This window comes from Lepidochelys kempii, chromosome 1 (assembly GCF_965140285.1).
Source record: "Lepidochelys kempii isolate rLepKem1 chromosome 1, rLepKem1.hap1, whole genome shotgun sequence".
NCBI lineage: Eukaryota > Metazoa > Chordata > Testudines > Cheloniidae > Lepidochelys > Lepidochelys kempii.
Window position 1 is genome coordinate 28,586,020 of NC_136380.1, and position 18,604 is coordinate 28,604,623.

The following is an 18,604-nucleotide window of genomic DNA, read 5'->3' on the forward strand; positions in this document are numbered from 1 at the left end:
GAGTAAGTACAGGAACTTTTTTTGGACCTGTTTTGAGATGGATTAATAAAACAGCAAATAAATAAGAAACAGGTGGGTTGGAAAATGTCATATGTATTGAAAATAGTTTGGGATTCAGTTTAAGATCTAGGGCCAGGATAATCTCCAAGCCAGATTGCATTCCCTCAGGGTTCCATGAGTAATATGCCTACTCTTTTTCCCACTGAAGCCAATGGTAAAACTCCCATTAACTTCAACAGGATCCATAGTGAATTTAATTCCTGGCTTCTGGAAATTGTTGTTAGTTCATATCTATCTGTGGAGGGGTTTTCCCAGGCATAGTCTTTCTCTTTCTCCTACGAGACAGAGTAATTCAGAACCTGTAGTCAATTAGCCTAAGACAGAGACAAACACCTACAAGATCTCTGTCAAGCTTTCTTACAACTACAACACCCACCTGCAGAAGTAAAGAAACAGATTGATAGAGCCAGAAGAGTTCCCAGAAGTTACCCTCAGACAGAGACGAACACCTACAAGATCTCTGTCAAGCTTTCTTACAACTACAATACCCACCTGCAGAAGTAAAGAAACAGATTGATAGAGCCAGAAGAGTTCCCAGAAGTTACAGAACGCCACTAGCCGTCACCTTCAGCCCCCAACTAAAACCCCTCCAACGCATTATTAAGGATCTACAACCTATCCTAAAGAATGACGCAACACTCTCACAAATCTTGGGAGACAGGCCAGTCCTTGCCTACAGACAGCCCCGCAACCTGAAGCAAATACTCACCAACAATCACATACCACACAACAGAACCACTAACCCAGGAACTTATCCTTGCAACAAAGCCCGTTGCCAATTGTGCCCACATATCTATTCAGGGGACACCATCACAGGGCCTAATAACATCAGCCACACTATCAGAGGCTCGTTCACCTGCACATCCACCAATGTGATATATGCCATCATGTGCCAGCAATGCCCCTCTGCCATGTACATTGGTCAAACTGGATAGTCTCTACGTAAAAGAATAAATGGACACAAATCAGATGTCAAGAATTATAACATTCATAAACCAGTCGGAGAACACTTCAATTTCTCTGGTCACGCAATCACAGACATGAAGGTCGCTATCTTAAAACAAAAAAACTTCAAATCCAGACTCCAGCGAGAAACTGCTGAATTGGAATTCATTTGCAAATTGGATACTATTAATTTAGGCTTAAATAGAGACTGGGAGTGGCTAAGTCATTATGCAAGGTAGCCTGTTTCCTCTTGTTTTTTCCTACCCCTCCCCCGCCCCCAGATGTTCTGGTTTAACTTGGATTTAAACTTGAAGAGTGGTCAGTTTGGATGAGCTATTACCAGCAGGAGAGTGAGTTTGTATGTGTATGGGGGTGGGCGGGATGTGAGAAAACCTGGATTTGTGCAGGAAATAGCCCAACTTGATTGTCATGCACATTGTGTAAAGAGTTGTCACTTTGGATGGGCTATCACCAGCAGGAGAGTGAATTTGTGTGGAGGGGTGGAGGGTGAGAAAACCTGGATTTGTGCTGGAAATGGCCCACCTGATGATCACTTTAGATAAGCTATTACCAGCAGGACAGTGGGGTGGGAGGAGGTATTGTTTCATATTCTCTGTGTATATATAAAGTCTGCTGCAGTTTCCACGATATGCATCTGATGAAGTGAGCTGTAGCTCACGAAAGCTTATGCTCTAATAAATTGGTTAGTCTCTAAGGTGCCACAAGTACTCCTTTTCTTTTTGCGAATACAGACTAACACGGCTGTTATTCTGAAACCTAAGATATCTGATAGCTTTTGATCCTTCTCTTCCCCCTGAGAAATGTCCTAGTCCCATATTGCTCTAATTCTTGCTTATTTTATATTTTTTCTGTCCCCAATGCTTTTCTCATTACATGGCAGAGGATTTACTTTTCTTAAAGCTTGATTCAGTCTTGAGGTTGCAGTTTTCACAGCTCTATTAAATTAGAGTTAATACACTAAACTAGTGCTGTACCAGCCTGAGTGTTTGGGTCCCGCTGGTGCTGCTGGATTTTATCGAGAAGTATTTATCCAGAAGTCAATGAGAGCTGAACGTGCCATAACCGATCTTTTCTGTATGTTGCTAGAGTCTTCCCATGCCACGGCTCCCCAGGTGCTCGAGTGCCTTCCTTAGTTCAGCCTCCACCTTAATAGTGCTCTTATTGAGCGCTCCACCTTTATACAACGCTGTTATTGGGTGCCCCGCACCTGTTATTACCTCCACTTTTAAACAAATAATTCAGTCCAAACATGAGTTTATCACTCACATTAAAGTGCCCTTTTAATTTATTATTTTTAGTTTATTTATTAGCTCCTGAAGGAATTGACAATGGTATCATCTGCATGACAGAGAGATTACAGGCTTGGGATTCAGGCTGCCCTCTGTGCAAATTGGGGAAAGAGCCCTGAAGTATGGCTTTGAGTATTTTGTAGAGATTCATTGTATGTGGTGTCAGAACCTACAGAGAAAGACAGAGCAAGCAGCTGCACATATTGAATATAGGTGTTTGAGTATGCAAACAAACTTAAAAACAAACTTTACTTCATCTCATGCACACATTTTGCATACACAGTTAAAGTGCATCATATTTTGATAATGAAAGATTTTCCATTCCAGTAGTAACTCAGGAGGATGTTCAAAAGTAGCTGCTGAAAGTGGACATTTTTAAATCAGCAAGTCTGGGTAACTAGCATCTAAGAGTTTTAAAAGAATTGGCTGAAGCAGTTGCTAGACCATTAATGTTTATTTTCAATAACAGTTGGAACATTGGTGGAGTTCCAGGAGACTGGAAGAAAGTCACTGTTATGCCAGTATTTTAAAAGGGTAAACTGGATGACTGAGGAGGTAGTTATAGGCTTGTCAGCCTGATATTGATCGTAGCCAAAACAATGGAGTGGCATTAATTACATTACCTTCCTTTAATTCTTGTATCAGCCAATCAACATGTGTTTATGGAAAATAGATCCTGTCAAACTAACTTGATATATTTTTTGATGAGATTTCAAGGTTGGTTGATAAAGGTAATAGGGTGGATATAACAGACTGACTTCTGTAAGGCATTTGACTTGGTACCATATGACATTTTGATAAAACAACTAAAATGATACAAAATTAACATGAAGAAAAGGAGTACTTGTGGCACCTTAGAGACTGACATATTTGTTTAAGCATAAGCTTTCGTGAGCCTATGCTCAAATAAATTTGTTGGTCTCTAAGGTGCCACAAGTACTCCTTTTCTTTTTGCGAATACAGACTAACACGGCTGTTACTCTGAAACCTGTCAAAATTAACATGGTGCACATTAAATGGATAAAAAACTGGCAAACTGACAGGTCTCAATCTCTTTGGGCCAAATTTTGAGAAATAAGCATTTTCATAGATTATATAAGGCCAAAAGGAGCCAACTAACCCTACCCCACGCCCCCTACGCTCCCTGCCCAAACTGGCTGCTCAGAGACCAGACCCTGTGGATCTGTGACGCACACTGGAATAAATATTTTCCATGTCTAAGTCTTAGGCTAGTATTTTTGAAAAAGTTCGACTTCCAGTTAGGTAGGTAAATAAATGGTTGTGTTTTCAAAAGAGCTCATTTCAACCTATGAGCTCTCATGAAAATCTGGCCCCAGTGTGAGTACAGAACACTGGAAAAATATGGCCCTGAGCTGTGCTGAAAATCTGGTTTAAAGTTTTCTTTTTAATTAATATGAATTAATACCTGGTGTCAGATTTGGTGGCTTACATGTAATAGTGGTCAGTAGGGTAAGAAAGTAATACATTTCTTTTGTGGCTTTCATAGGTTATCAAATATATTTTGTGACTTAATTTTATATCTTTTCAGAAAAGTACATAACATAAGAAAATGCTTTTGTAAATAATGTGTCAGTGATATCACTGAGGGTGAGAGAGGCTTTAAAATACTGATGTCACTATAAATCATGTTACTAGAGCTATTGTTAACATATAAAATGATGTCTCATATATTGCACAGTGTGGTGGCAGATAGGAACTGCAGAAGATTACCAGAGCAAATTTTGCATCTTCGATTACTCTGCTGTGAGTCTTACTCACAAAATACAGGCAGATGGTGCTGCAAGACTAATCCCTTTTATACTGTATTGTTTTTGAAGTCATGTGTTAATATTTCAGTTTATCGTTCTGGTTTAATAATGTTAATCACAGGACATTCGTAGCCTGGCTGTGGAAGCTATACTTAGTTTCCAGTTCTGCCGCTCTAACTTGCACTGAGTAGGACCTTACTCCATAAGTGGGACCATTGATTTCAATGTTTCTTTAATAACATGGCTGACATTGTACTTTCTCAGAGTACAAACTCTTGGAAACGAGAACAAAGACTCAGAAAACTCACCTTTGGGAATTGCTGACAGCTGCCCTGTTCACGTGTGTGAGGGGTTTGTAGTTTCCCAGAGGGGTCAGAGGGAGTGGTCTCCAAACACTGCAGAGCTCAAGGATCCACCAGGAAAACCAGCTCCAGCCATATGGAGCCAGGTACATTGTTTTACTTTATTCACCTTATTTGCTTGGACTCTGCTTGTCTCCTTGAAAAGGGGCTACTCCAGGAGCTAGCCACCTGCACCCTTATCCGAGGGAATAATTAGCACAGAATGACAAGTAATGTTGCTTCTAGCATCCTTAACTTCCATTGGCTTGTCAGGCAGAAATATTGCTCAGCTTGGACGGGAACATGCTATGTATATGTAATGTTTGCTCCCAGTTCCACCCATGATACCCCAAGATGCCCATCCCAGACACCCAGAGTAACAATCACACAGCATTTACGCTGAGCTGCTGCCAAAGACCCAGAGAAAGGGAAGCACACACCTTAGGGCTTATTTATGCTTGAAGTGCTACAGAGGCACAGCTTCCGCTCTGCCACTGTAGCGCCTCAGTGTAAACACTTCATACACTGACGGGAGCAGTTTTCCCATTTGCATGGGAAATCCACCTCCCTGAGAGGTGGTAACTTGCTGGACAGAAGAATTCTTCCATTGCCTAGTGCTGTCTACACTGGGAGTTAGGTTGGCTTAACTACACCACTCAGGAGTGTGGATTTTTCACACCCTCGAGTGACATAGTTAAGCCGAATTAATTTTCTCATGTAGACAAGGCTCTTGGCTCTCCTATTCTCCTCCTGTTTCAGCCCTTTGAGCTCTTTCTCTAGAACTTTTCTTTTTCCTTTCCTGTTGTGGTGACTCATGATTATTCAGCATGGGGGATAATCTAGGATGGGTGTGTCTAATAATTCATCATTGTCTTCTCCTGGACTGGACAATGGATGGGTATTTGAAGTTTGATTTTTTTGTGAGGTACTGCTCCCTGCCATGAGGTGTACTTGAAGTTGTAATACAGGTTATGAACAGTTTTCTGCATACATAAATACATAAATTTATAACCACAGTCTGAGATAGACACTGTATGACATCTACATATCTCACAATGATCATCAAGTTCAGAACATTATAAGTTTTCATAAAAGACCTTTCTCATTATACTTTTATGGTACAATAATACAATATGCAGTCAGTTGGTTCAACTGCTCATTTTTGGGGTTTAAACCTTCTGTTCTTCCCTTGGGGTGTCTGGACCCTGATCGTTCTAATAGCGTATTGACAGGTAGACTTTAACTGGTGATGTTCAGAATTTGAACACTTCCTACAAATGGCTTTGGTTATCTGAATCCTAATCACGAAGGAAGGGCCTTTTGCATGTACAGTAAACTCCAGTATCACAGGGGTAGCCGTGTTAGTCTGGATCTGTAAAAGCAGCAAAGAGTCCTGTGGCACCTTATAGACTAACAGACGTAATGGAGCATAAGCTTTCGTGGGTGAATACCCACTTCGTCGGATGCATGTAGTGGAAATTTCCAGAGGCAGGTATAAATATGCAAGCAAGAATCAGGCTAGGGATAACGAGGTTAGTTCAGTCGGGGAGGATGAGGCCCTCTTCTAGCAGTTGAGGTGTGAATACCAAGGGAGGAGAAACTGCTTTTGTAGTTGACGAGCCATTCACAGTCTTTGTTTAATCCTGAGCTGATGGTGTCAAATTTGTAAATGAACTGAAACTCAGCAGTTTCTCGTTGAAGTCTGGTCCTGAAGTTTTTTTGCTGCAGGATGGCTACCTTTACATCTGCTATTGTGTGTCCAGTGAGGTTGAAGTAGTGTTCTACAGGTTTTTGTATATTGCCATTCCTAATATCTGATTTGTGTCCATTTATCCTTTTACGTAGGGACTGTCCAGTTTGGCCGACGTACATAGCATTGGGGCATTGCAGGCACGTGATGGCGTATATTACATTGGTGGACATTCAGGTGAATGAACCGGTGATGGTGTGGCTGATCTGGTTAGGTCCTGTGATGGTGTTGCTGGTGTAGATATGTGGGCAGAGTTGGCATCGATGTTTGTTGCATGGATTGGTTCCTGAGTTAGAGTTACTATGGTGTGGTGTGTAGTTGCTGGTGATAATATGCTTCAGGTTGGCGGGTTGTCTGTGGGTGAGGACTGGCCTGCCTCCCAAAGCCTGTGAAAGTGAGGGATCATTGTCCAGGATGGGTTGTAGATCACTGATGATGCATTGGAGAGGTTTTAGCTGAGGACTGTATGTGGTGGCCAGTGGAGTTCTGTTGGTTTCTTTCTTGGGCTTGTCTTGCAGCAGGAGGCTTCTGGGTACACGTCTGGCTTCTGGGTACATGTTGATCTGTTTCCTTATTTCCTCGTGTGGGTATTGTATATTTGAGAATGCTTGATGAAGATCTTGTAGGTGTTGGTCTCTGTCTGAGGGGTTGGAGCAAATGCAGTTGTACCTCAGCGCTTGGCTGTAGACAATGGATCGTGTGGTGTGTCCAGGATGGAAGCTGGAGGCATGAAGGTAAGCATAGTGGTCAGTGGGTTTTCGGTATATGGTGCTGTTAATGTGACCGTCACTTATTTGCACTGTGGTGCCTAGGAAGTGGACCTCCCGTGTAGATTGGTCCAGGCTGAGGTTGATGGTGGGGTGGAAGCTATTGAAATCATGGTGGAATTCTTCCAGAGTTTCCTTCCCATGGGTCCAGATGATGAAGATGTCATCAGTGTAGTGTAGGTAGAGAAGGGGCGTGAGTGGACAAGAGCTGAGGAAGCGTTGTTCCAGGTCAGCCATAAAAATGTTGGCATATTGTGGGGCCATGCGGGTGCCCATAGCGGTGCCACTGGTCTGGAGGTAAATAAATTGTCACCAAATTTGAAATAATTGTGCGTGAGGATAAAGTCACAGAGTTCAGCAAACAGTTGGGCTGTGGCATCATCAGGGATACTGTTCCTGACAGCTTGTATTCCATCTGTGTGTGGGATGTTTGTGTAGAGAGCCTCTACATCCATGGTGGCTAGGATGGTGTTTTCTGGAAGATCACCAATGCATTGTAGTTTTTTCAGAAAATCAGTGGTGTCACGGAGATAGCTGGGAGTGCTGGTGGTATAGAGTCTGAGTAGAGAGTCCACATATCCAGACAGTCCTTCAGTGAGAGTGCCAATGCCCGAGATGATGGGGCGTCCAGGATTTCCAGGTTTGTGGATCTTGGGTAGTAGATAGAATAACCCCGCTCGGGACTCTAAGGGTATGTTGATTTGTTCCTGTGTTAGTGTAGGGAGTGTCCTGAGTAGATGGTGCAGTTTCTTAGTGTATTCCTCAGTGGGATCTGAGGAAAGTGGCCTGTAGAATTTGGTATTGGAGAGTTGTCTGGCAGCCTCCTTTTGGTAGTCAGACCTGTTCATGATGACAACAGCACCTCCTTTATCAGCCTCTTTGATTATAATGTCAGGGTTGTTTCTGAGGCTGTGGATGGCATTGCGTTCTGCACAACTTAGGTTATGAGGCAAGCAATGTTGTTTTTCCACAATTTCTACCTGTGCACGATGGCGGAAGCACCTTATGTATAGGTCCAGACTGTCATTTTGACCCTCAGGAGGAGTCCCTGTGGAGTTTTTCTTCTTGTGCTGTTGGTGGGAGGGTGTCTGTGTATCAGTGTGCTGTTCAGTGTTATCTTGAAAGTATTCTTTGAGTCAGAGACGGCGGAAGTAGGCTTCCAGATCACCGCAGAATTGTCTCATGTTTTTGGGGGTGGCGGGGCAGAAAGAGAGTCCCTGAGATAGGACAGACTCATCTGCCGGGCTGAGTGTGTAGCTGGATAGATTGATGATATTGCTGGGTGAGTTAGGGGTACCACTGTTGTGGCTCCAAGTGGCAGGTAGGGTTTTAGACAGCTTACATTCCTTTTTCCTTTGTAGAGAGGTGAAGTGTGTAATGTAGATCTCCTGTCTTATTTCGTAAAGTCCATTTGTATGGAAGGTTGGTTATTTATGAGAGTCTCCAGGTTGGAGAGCTCTTTTTAAACTCCAGATTATCCAAATAGCATGGGGGGGGTGGACTTTATTTGGATAATCAGGCGTTCGGATAATTGAAAAGGCGAGTGCCATTCAGCAGCAGGTTGGCCTTCCCCATGGCCAGGGGCTTGTTCTTCTCTCCGTTCTGGCTGGGGGGCGGGGGGCTCTCTGCTCTGCCCCATCAGGATCGTAACCTGCACTGCCACAGGAGCTGTTCAGCGGCAGTATGGTCTCCCCTATGGCCAGGGACGCGTCCTCTTCCTCCTCCTCCTCGCAGTCCTGGCTGGGAGTCTCTGCTCTATTACCTGAACCTCTGCATTATCCGAATCCCCTCCTTTTCCCCTATCGTGAGCTGCACAACATACGTGCCTTCTGCAGCACATATCTCATGCTGGGGGACAAGGAAGGGATTTGGATAACGTGGAGGTTCAGATAATAGGGTTTCGGATAAACAGGAGTATACTGTATTCATATTTACTAGTTCACATCCAGCATTATAAACTTCACAAAATGCTGTTAAAAGAGGCCCTACTCATAATCTTAGAACTAAAGCACTCTGGGGCAAAACTGAATTTCATTTAAGGGATAGTAAAACTCTTCAATTTATTTGACCATATAAATCTTTAGCACCAACAAGAAACATGGCTAATGTAATGCAAACTATCCCAGAGACATCTCTCCACTCCTTGATGTAATGCTGCCACCTTGTGAATTGTGAGACATTGAAATAAATTTTTTTGAAAGGCAAATTCATAGAACCATAGAATATCAGGGTTGGAAGGGACCCCAGAAGGTCATCTAGTCCAACCCCCTGCTCAAAGCAGGACCAATTCCCAGTTAAATCATCCCAGCCAGGGCTTTGTCAAGCCTGACCTTAAAAACCTCTAAGGAAGGAGATTCTACCACCTCCCTAGGTAACGCATTCCAGTGTTTCACCACCCTCTTAGTGAAAAAGTTTTTCCTAATATCCAATCTAAACCTCCCCCACTGCAACTTGATTGCAACTTGCATGCTTTGATCCATACACCAAGCGCCAGTTGTTTATCCAGGTACAACTGTCATGAATTTTTTTTTTTTTTAAAGTGAAGACTTATTTTGCCCACTGTTCTTTTTAAAAGATCAGTATGGCAGTGTAAATAAGATTATTTAAATATTGGTTAGATGAGCTGGATAATTTAATAAATCCTTTCCATTCTGATTCCTATGATTCTACTGTCCGATCATCTTTTGCTTTTCTTCTCTGCTTCTGCGTTCATATCAGAAGTTTCATGTGGAAATTATCTTCTGTTCACAAGTTAACACACGTAAAGAAAAACTGATGAGGATAATGAGATGAGGAAAGAGGGTTATGAACCAGACCTTGAAAACATCATGGAATGCTTGGTAAATGAAGACTGCTGCTTCCAAATAAAACAGGCACAAATGCTGTTTCTTTCCAGGTGTGGAACAAAAAACAAACATCTGCAAGGTTCCCCTTATGTTCTCATTAATATTATCATTAATTAGCCCAGCACCTGCCCTAGTCATGGACCCGGACCCCATTGTGCCACACACTCTACAAACACAGAACAAAAAGTCTCTACATCAAGGGATTTACAATCTAGGTATAAGATAAGAGACATCAGATGGAGGAGTACCAAGAAACAATGGAATGATATTGGTCAGCAAGATAGGCAGTAGGTTCAACAAATCAGTGGTCTGGATTTTTGTAGGTGTCATGGCAAAGGAGGATTTGAAGGAGGATAATGAGGTAGGTTTGTGGAGGTTTGTGGGGAGCACCTCCCAAGCATGAGGGGTAGCCTGGGAGAAAGCACAAATATTCTTGTTTGAAAATGTAATAAGTGGAGGAGGGAGGCTGGCATCATTGTCTCACCAGAGGTGGGAGTCAGCATCTCGACAGTGAATGAAAGATAAGTGGGGTGCAGATTGATGGTAAAGGACATTAACAGTGAAGGCAAGAAGCTTATGTTTAATTTGATAGAGAAAAGGGAGGCAGTGGAGGAATGCAAAAAGAGGGGCATGACATAGTCAAAGCAGTGGGTTAGGAAAATGAAATTTGCAACTGCATTCTGAATGGATGCAGGGACAAGATTGCATTTGTCAAGGTCAGAGAGAATAATGTTGCAGTAATTGAGACTTGAGATGATGAGAGACTGGGTGCGAGTTTTAGCTGTGTGAATGGATAGGAAAGGCTGTATCTTACAGATGTTATACAGAAATAATCTGCAATATTTAGACATAGTCTGGATGTGAGGACCTAAAGAGAGGATCAAGTTGAAGATGACAACCAGGTTATTTGGCTGCATGACAGGCAGGGTGGTGGTGGTGTGCACAATGGTTGAGAAAAGAGGTGGAGGGAAAGGAATTGAAGGTGGTAGATTGAATGCTGTGTTTTAGTCATTTTGAATTTCAGCTGGTGACCAGACATGCAGAAGGTGTCAGAGAGACAGGCAGAGGTTTTAGTTTGAACAGAAGGAGACAGGTCTGGAGCAGAGAGGTAGATCTGTGAGTCATCAGTACAGCGATTGGTAATTGAATTTGTGTTTGAAGATGAGTTTACCCAGAGATAAGGTGTAGAGGGAGAAAAGAAGGGGATCCCGGAAAGATCGCAGTGGAAACTCCACAAAAAGCAGGATGGGGGATGAGGAGGATCCCCTGAAGGACACAGTGAAGGAGAGATGAGAGAGAACCAAGAGAGGACAGTGCTGTGGAAGCCCAGGGAGGAAAAGATTTCAAGAAGAAAAGCATGGTTGACTGTGTAGAAGGCAGTTGATAGGTCATGGAGGATGAGGATGGAGTACTGGTTCTGAGCTCCGGCTAGGAAGAGGTCATTAGAGACTCTGGTGAGAGCAATATCATTTGAGTGCAAGTGGTGGAAGCCGGATTGGAGAGGGTCTAGAATGGAACTGGAGGAGAGGAACTCCAGATAGTGATTCTGAAGTGTGTTCAATGAGCTTAGAGATGAAAAGGAGACTGGGGGAGGGGGGGCAAATGCGGTCAAACATGTTGGGGTTTTTTAAAGATGGGAGAGACTGGAACATGCTTGTATTGTGAGGTGAAAGAGCCACAGGAGAATGAGGTTAAGGAGAAGAGTAGGGGAGGGGATGAAAGTGGGTATGAGGGAGAGCAGGAAATGAAGAGGCACATGGAGGGGTTAGAGGAGGAGAGCAGACAAGAAACTTCTGCTTTTGTGACCCTCACCTCCACCTCATGGTCTGATCCATGGTGGGGAGTGTGAGAGAAGGAAAGGCCTCTCTGTAGGAGGGCAGCTAAAGAGGCAATGTTGAACAAAGGGATCCAGGTCTCTGTGAGAGCAGGAGCTGAAAGAAGCAAGATAGGAAGAGGTTCTGGATTGATGTAATTTTTTTTTAAATAAGAGATGGAGTGGGTGATCCAGAGACATCAAGAGAGGGGGAAGGAGGGGGATAGGCATGAGGTTAGGAATGGAGGCACAAGAGGGGCAGAGGTGGGGTCTGGGACGGGTGCAGGAGGTGGGGAATGGAGGGAGGGCCACAGCTGTGTAAATATCATGAGAGGTGAGGAAGGGGGTATGGCTGTGGCTGAGAAGAGGGAGAAGATTGAGGTGGAAAGGGGAAGAGGACTAGATAGAGGTGATGAGCAACTGTAGAGGGGTGAGAGAAACCAGGAAGGGGTGATGGAGCCAGTGGGGCAAAGGGAGGATAACTGATGCTATGAGGCAGAAGATGGATGTGGTGAGAGCTGTGGATGGGTGGCAGAAGGACAAGATTTCAAAGTAAATAAATTCCACAACCAGCCCACAACCCAGGAGGTGTAAAGGTATGTGCCCAGCCCAGCAGCTGAGTCCCTGCTGGCTAAGAAGGGTCATTGACACTGTTAGAGGCCACTCCCCCCTGTAGCCATCCCCTTTTTGGGTGTGAAGGGGTAGGGACAGGCTGCTTTGCAAAAGCAGCATGGCCCCCAGCCCAGCACTGGGTCCTTGCTGGCTAGAAAGTCCCCCACCCACCCAAATCACAGTCTTCCTCACTTCCTAATCATGATGAGTTTTCGAAAACTAATTTGTGTCTGGGCTAGTCCCCCTTGCACCCTTGCATCTGTTCCGATTATAAAATGCGTGCACAATGGCACTATTTTTCTTGAGGACTTGGAAAACTGAACCAGTGTCTTTGCCCACATATAACTGTGATGGGATCAAGCAATATAAGTAGTGGCCAGCAATAGAAGCTGAAGTAGTTAAGCTTCCCATGCCACACGTAGCACAGCAATTTCAGGTTTTAATCAGCAATTAATGCTTCACAAATTTGTTATTTACTATGATTAATGCTTGTAAATTTTTGACTTGGCTGTTACCGTTTTAGAACACGGCACGTTTCCTGATTGGCATGTTAATTGTAGTCAGAGTATGTATCGTCTCCTGCTGTTGAGAGACATTGTTTCCTAAGGTATATGTATAAAGGTATGCTAAGAGAGTGAGTAAGAGTCGAGGCAATTCACAGGATTTTGTCACAGTTGTGTTAGATGTTGGAAGCAGCTTTCCTCCATAGGCGTATGTGCATCAGGTAACACAGAGCAGATTCAGGTAGCATCTTTATCTTTGCTGAAAATGCAAGAGAAGAAAGCTACTAGCCACAGTGACCAACTGAGTGGGCCAGATCCTCAGCTGGTGAAATCTGTGTAGATCCGTTGATTTCAGTAGAACTACATCATCCATTTGAACCAGCTGATGATCTCTTCATGGACTTTCAAATGTATGCGTTGAGGGGAAAAAAAATTTATAATTTAAAACCAAATGAATTTTGGTCATCATGACTATAAATACAATTCCCTGGGTTCTGATACTGGAGTTCATTAGAATATGCTTTGAACTAAAAGTTAAAGCATGGTAATTTAGAAGTTCATGGATGAATAAGATGGATAATTATGTTTGGTAGAATTAGACAATATATGCATTTGAAAGGATTTTCAGATATTATTGCTGCTTTATACATTATACATTTAATATAAATGTGCCTTGAGAATATATTGAGAGGGACAAAGTGGGTGAGATTGGTGGAAGGGACGAGCAGACCAGAAGAAGAGCTCTGGGACGCTCGAAAGCTTGTCCCATCCACCAACAGAAGTTGGTCCAATAAAAGACAATACCTCCCCCAACTTGTCTCTGTCTCATCCTGGGACCAGTGCAGCTACAGCACTACTACAAACAGCCTTGAGAATGTATTGCCATTATTATATGATTTATTTACACGTGATAAGAGCATGCATTGAGTAGGCTATACTGGCATGAATAGTGTTATAAGCTTGCAGTACATGTGTTTTATAACCATCCTTATATGGGAAGAAAGTAGTAACACTTAATCAGGTTTGAAAGTTTTATAAAACAATTACTACCAAGAGACCAATATGTAGAGCCCTGCAATTGACCAACTCCCAGGTAGGGTGGGCTGCTGATTGGCCTACATTTCCCAGCTCCCAGGATTCAACCTGGAACTGGGGCCATGTGGATCCTCTTCTGCTCCGTTCCAGCAGCCCACCCTACCCATCCTGAACTAGGAATGGGAACCTGGCCTGACAGGTGCTGCGGGTCTAGCCAATCTCCAATTTGGGGATCAGGAAGGAATTTTTTTCTCCTGGGGCCAGTTGACTGAGAATTAGGGAGTTTTTCGCCTTCCTCGCAGCACCTTCGAGCCACAATTGGTTAAGTACAAAGGTGCTTAGTACTTAACTGAGGTTCTTGGGTTGAGTTGTTAATTCCTCACAACTTGCAGCCTGTTTCCAGTGCAGTCAAAAAATAAAATGAATAGTTCGCTGAGGTAGAAGACCTGGGATTTTGGTGTTGGCCCTTGGGCTCATGGGATAAGGTGAGACTTTGTCGCTCCCATGGCCAAGGTCCCCATCCCTCTACACCCTCTGTCTCCCTCGCCATAACAAAGGGTGCTACGACTCAGAGAACTGAATCCTGGGCGTTGGGGGAGTAGGCTGAGGAGAGCCTACACCATGGTATATGGTCAGAGCTCTGTAACCCCTGCACTGGATCCAATTAAATGCCTGGTATAGGAGAGTATGAGTGATGGGAAGGTAGTGCCCCTCCCTTGTGTTAAAGCTTAATAAAAGGTGCGGCCAGCTGTTTAATGCCATGCATGTGTCTGTCCTCATTTTGCCACTGTGTCCACATCAAATGACGTTCTTGTCAGTTTCACACTGGCCCACACAGTTCTGAATAGCCATGGTGAAAATGTGGTCCCGAATTTTGTTACGTTCACTCTGCTTCTGTTTGGCAAACTCTGAGCAGCAGCAGAGGCAGTGGATCTGTCTGTCTGCACACTCAGGAAGATGGCTCTGCATTAGTTCTCAATGGGAGCTTTTCTTTGTAGCTATAGGACTATTTCCTGGTTTCGTTTCTTTTTCTTTCTTTAAAAAAGAACAAAAGCTTAAATTCTGCATACATTTTTGGCTTCCCCCTTCCCCCAACCCACTAAGAAAGTTTCCTACTCACCCTGGTTAGCGTGAGAATGGGTTTTATAAGACAGAGTGCCTTGCCCAAGAAAATATTCTTATTTGGCTTGTTTTGTTACAGATTGATTCTAATCTAACAACTTTTAATGCTATTTTTCTCTTCCAGTTTTTCCCATATATCCTGCTACTAGTTGCTATCCTGTTGTATCTACCATGCTTGTTCTGGCGCTTCACTGCAGCACCTCATCTTTGCTCAGATCTGAAATTTATTATGGAAGAACTTGACAAGGCCTACAACAGGGCAATCAAAGCAGCTAACAGCTTTCACAGTGGAGACACTAGAGACCCCGGTAGCCTGCCTCCAGCTGTTAATGAAAACTTGACACAGAGGTAAGGTGCTGTAGCTTGGTATTTCTGGCCTTTATTTCTTTTAGCCTTTAATAAGTATAATATGTTTGGAACACTTGTAAATCACAGACACATACTGTAAATTTATAGCAGACATTTTAAAGATGAGCTGAAATGTTTTTTTAAAACTGTGATTAAAAATTTAAGATCCCAAATTGATGATAAAATGTGTGTGTGGAGTTAGAACTTACAAATAGCTACTTTTTTCAAACAAAATACTTGAAAATCAGGTCTTCTTCCTCTCCCTTTGTAGACCAGTCCCAGCCTGAGGTGGCTCTGTGTTTCCTTTGCTACAATGGATGTCAGTATTGCCTAAAACAGCATTAGGAAGTGCTGGTGGCTGCATTCCTTACCTACCGGTATAGTTATTTTTCACATCCTTTGATGTGGAAAGCCACTACTGGGCTCCCCTGCCATGCTGTTCTTCTCAGAGTTGTTTCTGCAAAGACTCCTTTTTTTCTTTTTCTTCTTTTTAAAATATTTGTCTTTTCCAGTCTCCCTCTCTTGAATTAGTTGCTGCACTGTTCTAACCAACCTCAGTTTCACAGTCTCCCTGGACAGTGCAGCAGTTTCTCCTCTTCTCTTTCTTCAGACGAAATAAAAATTACAAATAAGAACTGAAAATTGTTTCTTTAATAGTGAGTAGGCATGGATCTCTGAAGTTAGGTCCTGGCAGGTAAAATGCCATTTTCATCTTAATGTAAGACATGCTGCAGCTGTGTCCGTTCTTTCTCTTAGTCACTTAGGTTGGATTTGAGTATCAATGCTTGAGTTGCATTTAAAAATTTCTTTTTAGTATTTTACTTATTCTGTTTGAGGCTTGGGCATTTTTCCTGTTGACCTTTCTACTTGTCTTGTAAACAGTTGTATTCAGTCCTAATGAATGTACCGGAATTCTGGTTTTGAGATTGCCCTCACATCTGTTTTACACAAGTGCTACTTCATTGATTTCAGTAGAGTAACTCGTGATTTACAAGTGTCTGTGAGATCAGAATCAGGCCTGTTTTTTTTGTTTGTGTGTGTCAAAGTGTTTGGTTTATTTAATATGGCAAAATGATTCTTGCAATGATTGGTCTGGTTTTTTTTTTCTTTTTCCAGTTTGTGGGAGATATCTGAAAGCCACTTTAAATACCCCATTGTGGAACAATACCTGAAGACAAAGAAAATCTCCAAAAACTTAATAATCAAATATGTTGTTTGCCGTTTACTAACACTAGCAATTATCCTGTTTGCATGCCTCTATCTGGGCTATTATATCAGTCTGTCCTCTATGACTGATGAGTTTTTGTGCACCATCAAAACTGGAATCTTAAAGAATGACACAACAGTTCCAGAACTAATTCAATGTAAGCTTATTGCTGTTGGTGTCTTCCAGCTACTCAGTTACATTAACTTAATTGTGTATCTTTTGGTGATGCCTCTTGTAATGTATGCCATGCTCGTCCCATTCAGGCGAAGCTCAGACATTCTTAAAGTATATGAAATTCTGCCAACGTTTGATGTTCTGAAACTCAAGTCAAATTATGATGATTTAAGCCTCTACCTCCTCTTCATTGAGGAAAATGTAAGTGAGCTTAAATCATACAAGTGCCTCAAAGTGCTGGAGAATATTGCAGGCCCTGGGAAATGTAACATAATCCATCTGTTGCCAAACCTTGGTACGATTAAGATGACAGATACTGTAGATGGGAAGCCAGCAGCTGTAAAAGAGAAGCCTGAAGAGAAAATTACAGAAGAACCAGAAAGGAATACAGCAGAACTACAAGGTAAAGTTGGGCTGCTTGTTGTGTTTAAATGGTGTATCCATTAATATAGGCCTGAATAAGAAGAAAAATTGTTTCTTATATTATGGAATTCTGCATCTAAGCAAATAGAAGCCTTAGAATTATTGTGTGCAAAGACTTAAATGTGCTGTATAAGAAAATTGACTAGCTTATACCTAACAATACAGTCTGCTTATATTCTTATAACTTCAATTAAACCACAGGAGGGTTATGTTGTTGAAAGCTATTGTAGTATTTTTATTTGTTTGTCATAATAGACCAAATTTTCAAAAATAGATGCCTAAAATGTGCCTGCAAAATATATAAGCAAAGATGCAATTTTTCCACCTACAGCTTAGGCACTTGCTTTTGAGAAATGTCACTTCCAATTAATATGGTGTTTGTGCAATAATATTACTTGGGTAATTTGAACTGATGGGTAAGGAAAAAAGTAAGGAAGTCATGTGCCTGTCTTAGCTCTCCTGCATGATTTGTGGGTAGGGGTCTAACCTGTGGCAGAGGGCTAGAGCCAGAAGAGGCTCTTAGATCTGTGTTAGCCCTTCCTGACTTCAGGTCTCATCAGCTTTAAGCCTAGCAGAAGTGGTGGTAGCAGCTGTTGGTTACTGAGTGATTGATCCAAAGGACTAAGAACAAAGTAGTAAAGTGTACAGTCACTGTACAATGTGTTTGCATTTAGAGATAGAACTAAGATAAGATGGGGAAGTTAGTGGTGTCATGATTTTGTTTTAAAGACGGTGTGAAAGGCTGGTATTCTTCAGGCTACAGGAACAAAGATGCATAGAAGTTAATCCTCCCTCTTCTCTCTCACACACACGCGAGATCCGATGGGGTGGTGTTGGGGAAGGGACTCCTTTTAGTGCCAGGGTAGCAGCAGAGCCCCATTATTGCCGGCTGTCTACTCTGTGTGGCAAGGGAAACTATTTATGTATAAGCCACTAAGCCAGCTAGACTTCTCTCATGCTCCCTGTCCAAACCTCCCCTGTCCAGGGGTGGAGGGAGCCCATTAAGGGGGGTAGTACTCTGCACCAAAGGATTCCTAAGGCTTGATCTACAGTTAAAACTTACAGCAACATGGTTATGACAGCCAGGAATATGAAAAAAACCCACATTTCTGACCGACATAGGTATGCTGACGAATCCCCCAGTGTAGATACAGTTAGAGGGATTCTGTCAGCATAGCTAACATCAGTAGGGGAGGTGGGATTCCTGTACTGTCAGATCTCCTCCTTCTGTCGCTGTACACTGCATCTATGCTAGGGGGCTACACAGGCATAGCTATGCTGCCAAAGGCCCTGTAATGTACGCAGGGCCTCACACAGGAAATAAGGCACACATTTTTATCAGAGAACCTAGTTGGAACAATTTACCAAGGATCATATGACTGGCATTTGTTAAATCACAATTGGATATGCTTCTAAAGGATATACTCTAGTTCAAATAGGAATTAATTCAGGGTGGTTCTGTGGCCTGAGTTAAACAGTCAGTCAGACTAGATGGTCACAGCAGTCCCTTCTTGGTTTGTGATCTACAAGCTGGAATGCAGGAACAATTTGTAGAGTGGGGGTGCTGAGAGTCATTGAA

General features: G+C 42.8%; 1 protein-coding gene across 3 annotated transcripts in view; it reads left to right on the top strand.

Moving 5' to 3' along the window:
* Positions 1-18,604, top strand: part of LOC140909014 (pannexin-1) — a 117,844-nt gene that overhangs the window by 89,839 nt on the left and 9,401 nt on the right. For 2 of the 3 annotated variants that reach the window (XM_073337374.1, XM_073337357.1), the window contains exons 3-4: positions 14,998-15,221; positions 16,338-17,005. In XM_073337374.1, coding sequence (XP_073193475.1) covers positions 14,998-15,221; positions 16,338-17,005 — 892 coding nt within the window. Of the gene's footprint in view, positions 1-14,997; positions 15,222-16,337; positions 17,006-18,604 lie in introns of those variants that run through there. The other variant, XM_073337319.2, reaches the window with a different exon arrangement.